At 42.3% G+C, this 7500-nt stretch overlaps 1 protein-coding gene across 1 annotated transcript in view; it reads right to left on the reverse strand.

Annotated features, from left to right (window-relative positions):
- Nucleotides 1-7500, reverse strand: part of gnas (GNAS complex locus) — a 69561-nt gene that overhangs the window by 47363 nt on the left and 14698 nt on the right. The window contains exon 3 of the mRNA XM_072915908.1: nt 1876-1930. Coding sequence (XP_072772009.1) covers nt 1876-1930 — 55 coding nt within the window. The remainder of the gene's footprint in view (nt 1-1875; nt 1931-7500) is intronic.

Below are 7500 nucleotides of genomic sequence, written 5' to 3' on the forward strand. Positions count from 1 at the left end.
TAGTGATTTTTTTAGTTGTGATTTCCTTCCCTGCATGGAAGTTTAAAAGTAGCATATATTAATGCAGTATGAAGAAGAATGTTTTAATGTAGACACATAGAATCATCATACTGCTGTGATTATATGCATCAAGTGTTCATTCAAGGCTAAGGCAAAATACCCACATATATATCGTGTATCGCAATATGGCCTTAAAATATCGCAATATTAAAAAAAGGCCATATCGCCCAGCCCTAGTTCAATGATGCCATTTTTGTTTGTCATGTATAATTTTGTCTATTTTGTGTTTATCCTTGAATAAACAGGTCAGTTTCTTGTTACCAACCATTGTGTATTATTCAAACTCCCCTAATTCAGCTGGCTAGTTGTTATCAAGAGTACTAAAACCCTTTTCAACATGAGTCTGACAACTAAGTAGGCTAAAAAAAAAAAGGGGCGGCATGGCGTAGTGGGTAGAGCAACCGTGCCAGAAACCTGAGGATTGCAGGTTCGCTCCCCGCCTCTTACCATTCAAAAATCGCTGCCGTTGTGTCCTTGGGCGGGACACTTCACCCTTTGCCCCCGGTGCCACTCACACCGGTGAATGGAATGATGAATGATAGGTGGTGGTCGGAGGGGCCGTTGGCGCAAATTGCAGCCACGCTTCCGTCAGTCTACCCCAGGGCAGCTGTGGCTATGAAAGTAGCTTACCACCACCAGGTGTGAATGAATGATGGGTTCTACATGTAAAGCGACTTTGGGTACTTAGAAAAGCGCTATATAAATCCCAGGTATTATTATTATTATTATTAAATAACTTTAAACTTTAATACATGCTCAGATAGGCCAGTATCGGTCAGTATCGGTATCGGATCGGAAGTGCAAAAATAATATCGGTATCGGATCGGAAGTGCAAAAACCTGGATCGGGACATCCCTAATATATATATATATATATATATATATATATATATATATATATATATATATATATATACATACATACATACATACATACACATATCTATATATATACACATATATATATACACATATGTATATATATGTGTGTGTATTTATATATATATAGATGTGTGTATGTATGTATATATTATTATTATTATTTTCAAACTGTCTGCTTTTTCTCATTACACTACATCTTTTTGTTTTTTTTCTTACACATTTACTGTTTTTTCGGGCAAAATTCTGCGGGCTAACAAAACTGGAGCTGCAGGCCGCACTTTGGATATCCTCCCATTGGAAAAATCAAAAGGGCTGCGTGGTGAAGCGGTATGGAAATATCTGCTGATGTCACAGGTTGCTAAACGTCACAAGTGGGGTGGTATTTACACACAGGTCCGGTGGCCATGGATGAAGTGCGGCTGTCCAGAGTCGGGACCCGGGGTGGACCGCTCGCCTGTGCATCGGTTGGGGACATCTCTGCGCTGCTGACCCGTCTCCGCTCGGGATGGTTTCCTGCTGGCCCCACTATGGACTGGACTCTCACTATTATGTTGGATCCACTATGGACTGTACTCTCACAATACTATGTCAGACCCACTCGACATCCATTGCTTTCGGTCTCCCCTAGAGGGGGGGGTTACCCACATATGTGGTCCTCTCCAAGGTTTCTCATAGTCATTCACATCGACGTCCCACCGGGGTGAGTTTTCCTTGCCCTTATGTGGGCTTTTTACCGAGGATGTCGTTGTGGCTTGTGCAGCCCTTTGAGACACTTGTGATTTAGAGGCTATATAAATAAACATTGATTGATTGATTGATATTTGGAACAAAACTCAATGTTTTAACATCTCAACATATTTGGAACAAACTCTCTTTTCCAACAGTCATGGGGATGAAAAGAAGAAGAAAGTGTTGCATGTTGACCATCACTCACCTCAATGGCCTCTTTGATATTATTTTTGATGTCCTGGATTTTCTGCTTCTTCTCTCTGAAAAACAAGGGATGAATGCTAAATCTCTTACTTTTTCAACAATATATCATGTCACCTCAGACTGGAATTGAACCTCTTGGAACATCAAACACTTATGAAAGACTTTCCCTAAGCAGTCTGGACTATACTCAGGGATGGCTACTGAAAAGGTACTTTTTTTGGCACAGACCCAATCCCGCCTGTTCTACCAGGCAGATTCATCTCAAGTTGCATTTGTATTAGTAACTCAAATGAATAGGAACACAATATACTTTCTGGTAAACAAATATTGTTCTCGCTTCACAAGAACCAAACTATTATTATTTGTGTCTTTCAATATCTCCTTACAGTTTCATTTGTAAACATTTTAGTTTGAAATCAATGCAAACTCTCTGATCATTTTATTACAATATCCTACATTCTTCATATTTCTTACATCTCAACCAATGCTCTGCTGTGTGGCAAAAAGAGGCGTGTTTTTAAGGCCGTTCCCTCTTTAAAAAAAAATTGTTTTTAGCGCACGTGGTACTGTATTCTTACATGTTTGGCCAACTTCCCTGCCTATGAAATGAATATGCAATCATTGAGATGTAAGAACAGCACACAGACATCTGCACTATTGCACCGCCAACGCAGCCACACCTTTGAAATAACTTCTTTTTTTTTTTTTTTTTTTTACATGAAAACACATTTAAGTGAAATATTTTGTCTGAATGGATTTACTGTATAAAGTATATTATTTACACACTACTGGCCATAAGTTTGACATCTCAAATATCGTACAAATGCTTTATCGTATTTTCCGGACTAAAAGGTGCACTTAAAATCCTTTTTTCCCTCAAAACTCGACAGTGCGCCTTATAACCTGGTGCGCCAAATGTACGGAATAATTCTGGTTTGCTTACCGACCTTGAAGCAATTTAATTTGGTATATGGTGTAATGAAAAGTGTGACCAATAGATGGAAGTCACACACATAAAAGATATGTGTAGACTGCAATATGACTCAAGTAAGCAACACCAACATTTTATATGTTCCATTGAGAATATAGAACATTACGCTCAAAAATCTGTCAAAATGTTTTAGTAGGACTTTGGTAAGCTATGAAGCCACAACGCTTGACGGATTGTACTGTATAACTATGGTGTGTGTATAAGGACCGCAAGATGGCACCTATTTGCAGACATACTATCTGGAGTTTTGTTTTGCAATATTATGCAAAAGCAACTTTTCTTGCCTTCTGGTACCTGCTGATCTGTATTTGGGATCTGCATAAGTCCTGAAAATGTGCACGTGTCAGCCTTTGTAGTCGATGAGCTTCTTCTGTTTCACTATCTTCTTGTTATGTGACATTCATCCTCCGCTGTTGCCATTTCTAATATAAAGTAGTGTAAAGTTCTAACTCATATCTGTCAGTAAACTCGCCATGAAAGCACTAAAACATACCGATGTAGTGAGTATACATTATTCACCCAAGGAACTTTAGTTATTAGAGAGTTCCGGTCGGACGGTTTTTCACGGGACACATTTCCGGCGTTGTTGTTGCACTAGTGAGCCACGGATGAGGAGATGCTGCTCCGTTATTGATTGAAGTAAAGTCTGAATGTCATTAAAACAGTTAGCTCCATCTTTTGACACTTCTTCCACTCCCGTCCTTGCACGCTACACCGCTACAACAAAGATGAAGGGGAGAAGACACTGTCGAAGGTGAGCCACGTAAATAAGACCCGCCCACAAAACGGAGCATCCTGAAGCGACTGTCAGAAAGCAGCTTGAAGATGATCTGTAAAACATCATCTATGCAACATTTTTACCAAAGAACCATCATTACATGTTATGTAGACCACAAGGAAGTCTTCTACATTTAGAAAAAAATCATAATAATATGACCCCTCCTCAACCTTCCCGGTAAGGTCTATTCAGGTGTACTGGAGAGGAGGCTACGCCGGATAGTCTAACCTCGGATTCAGGAGGAACAGTTTGGTTTTCGTCCAGGTCGTGGAACTGTGGTCCAGCTCTATACTCTCGGCAGGGTCCTTGAGGGTGCATGTGAGTTTGCCCAACCAGTCTACATGTGCTTTGTGGACTTTGAGAAGGCATTCGACCGTGTACCCCGGGAAGTTCTGTGGGGAGTGCATAGAGAGTATGGGGTATCGGACTGTCTGATTGTGGCGGTCCACTCCCTGTACAATCAGTGTCAGAGCTTGGTCCGCATTGCCGGCAGTAAGTCGGACACTTTTCCAGTGAGGGTTGAACTCCGCCAAGGCTGCCCTTTGTCACCGATTCTGTTCATAACTTTTATGGACAGAATTTTAGGCGCAGTCAGGGCGTTGAGGGGATCCGGTTTGTTGGCTGCAGGATTAGGTCTCTGCTTTTTGCAAATGATGTGGGTGGTCCTGATGGCTTCAACTGGCCAGGATCTTCAGCTCTCACTGGATCGGTTCGCAGCAGAGTGTGAAGCGACTGGGATGGGAATCAGCACCTCCAAGTCCGAGTCCATGGTTCTCGCCCGGGAAAGAGTGGAGTGCCATCTCCGGGTTGGGGAGGAGATCTTGCCCCAAGTGGAGGAGTTCAAGTACCTCGGAGTCTTGTTCACGAGTGAGGGAAGAATGGATCGTGAGATCGACAGGCGGGTCGGTGCGGCGTCTTCATAATGCGGACGCTGTATCAATCCGTTGTGGTGAAGAAGGAGCTGAGCCGGAAGGCAAAGCTCTCAATTTACCAGTCGATCTACGTTCCCATCCTCACCTATGGTCATGAGCTTTGGGTTATGACTGAAAGGACAAGATCACGGGTACAAGATCTACGTTCCCATCCTCACCTATGGTGATGAGCTTTGGGTTATGTCCGTAGGGGTGATGGATCTGATGGACACGGACATAACCCAAAGCTCATGACCATAGGTGAGGATGGGAAGGGTTATGACTGAAAGGACAAGATCACAGGTACAAGATCTACGTTCCCATCCTCACCTATGGTCATAAGCTTTGGGTTATGAGTGAAAGGACAAGATCACGGGTACAAGCAGCCGAAATGAGTTTCCTACGTCGGGTGGCGGGGCTCTCCCTTAGAGATAGGGTGAGAAGCTCTGTCATCTGGGAGGAGCTCAAAGTAAAGCTGCTGCTCCTCCACATGGAGAGGAGCCAGATGAGGTGGTTCGGGCATCTGGTCAGGATGCCACCCGAACGTCTCTCTAGGGAGGTGTTTAGGGCACGTCCGACCGGTAGGAGGCCACGGAGGAAGACCCAGGACACGTTGGGAAGACTATGTCTCCTGGCTGGCCTGGGAACGCCTCGGGATCCCCTGGGAGGAGCTGGACGAAGTGGCTGGGGAGAGGGAAGTCTGGGCTTCCCTGTTTAGGCTGCTGCCTGACCTCAGATAAACGGAAGAAGATGGATGGATGGATGACCCCTTTAATGTGCCTTATAATCCGGTGCGCCTTATATATGAAAAAAGACCTGCTCAGTGGCCTAGTGGTTAGAGTGTTCGCCCTGAGATTGGTACGTCGTGAGTTCAAACCCTGGCTGAGTCATACCAAAGACTATAAAGATGGGAGCCATTACCTCCCTGCTTGGCACTTAGCATCAGCGGTTGGAATTGGGGGTTAAATCATCAAAAAAAAAATTCCGGGCGCGGCCACCGCTGCTGATCACTGCTCCCCTCACCTCCCAGGGGGTGAGGGTGATGGGTAAAATGCAGAGGACAATCTCACCACACCTAGTGTGTGTGTGACTATCATTGGTACTTTAACTTTAACTAAACCCGCTCATCGGCAGTGTGCCTTATAAGCCCTATGGTTGGGAAAATACGGTAAGTAAAATATTTTGCTTTTCTCTGGGTACTCCAGCTAACTCTACAAGATTCATGTTAGCTTCATTGGAGACTGTAAATTGTCCATAGATGTGCCCTGCTAGTTTGAGTTAGCTTGTCAATGGGATAGTCCATTGTATGGTAGCATTAAGCTTAGCCGCATTAGATCCGACCATCATCCTGGATAGACTTAGAAAAACGTTATTGATCCACAAGGGAAATTGTTCTAATATAACAATATAATATAATAATGATAATGATAATAATAGTGTTGTGGCTTTTTTTTTTTTTTTAGTTTATTCCAAACTATATTATGAATTTAAACATGTATGTGCTTAGTTTTACAGTGAAGAATATCAACAAAACACCAGGTTATTTCTTTCATCTCTAATTCAAAGTACATAGTTGTAAATTCCAACATTGAGAGAAGGCAGAATCACGTGTTGGATTGTACAATAAGAAGCGACAATTGAGCAAAGAAAGTCAAATTCCTTGTGTTAAACTTTCTTGTTCAGTAAAGCTGATCCTGATTATGATAAAATAAGAAGAAATAACCTATAACTAATAACACATACGGTAAATTCCGGACTATAAGCCGCTACTTTTTTCCAACGCTTTGAACCTTGCAATTTATGGATTTTCCTTCGCTGACGGATATAATGCATATGGTTCTCAAAAAAAACAAAAAACAAGCAAACACGCTGAAAGATAAGTTTGTTTGTGCTGTGGCGCCATCTTCGCTCACTGTAAGTGCTGAATGTCCTTCCTTTCAACCAGACGTGCAAGTGCCATTCCGTCTTCTTGTCGTCCACAGCATTTCTACTCCAATTGGATCTTTACAACATCCATCCATCCATCCATTTTCTACCGCTTATTCCCTTTGGGGTCGCGGGGGGCGCTGGAGCCTATCTCAGCTACAATCGGGCGGAAGGCGGGGTACACCCTGGACAAGTCGCCACCTCATCGCAGGGCCAACACAGATAGACAGACAACATTCACACTCACATCCACATAACTAAAACAATTCTTACTTCCTAAAGCGTAACATGTGTGATGTCTGTTGGAGTGTGTTCATGCATATTTGTACGTGCTATCGTAATGTCATCAATGTTAGCATTAGCTAATATGCTAACATTTTTATACGTGTCTGTGTCAGTACAAAAATAATGTCATTGTAAGTTAATAATACGGTTTCACTTTCACATCAGTAAATTCACCAAAACGTCACCGTGGAGTTATTGAATCTGTTTAGCTGATTGGAGAGCTAGCTTGCGCAGCTAGTAGGTCCATGACGATGACTTCTGTTTTGTTTGATCAGCCGTTTTACTGCCGTGTTACAGACATCGTTTGAAAACAATTGAGGTATGTAAATAAACATTTACAAAATATTTCTGTGTAAATAACTCATTTGACAACGTGTAACGGCGCGGCTAATATATGGAAAATACATATATTTGTTTTCTGCGATTGAGTGGGTGCGGCTTGTAAACCGGTGCGCGCTATAGTCCGGAAAATACGGTAGCTTACAAAAATTAATTTAATTTATTTCATTTTAGAGGGATTCAGCCTATCCATCATCAAATTCAAGATGACTTTTAACACGTGGCAAAGTTGCCACTACCCTCATGGCTTTGAAAATACACACACTGAAAAGGATTGTGACGATATCCTTCACTGCCGGACAAGAAACTATTCACTCTGATTTTCTGTGAGAAAAATATTGAAGCGCTTCACCCCAAACGTGAAAATACGACATTCAAATTTTCAGGAACTTTTAA

This window comes from Nerophis lumbriciformis, linkage group LG23 (assembly GCF_033978685.3).
Source record: "Nerophis lumbriciformis linkage group LG23, RoL_Nlum_v2.1, whole genome shotgun sequence".
NCBI lineage: Eukaryota > Metazoa > Chordata > Actinopteri > Syngnathiformes > Syngnathidae > Nerophis > Nerophis lumbriciformis.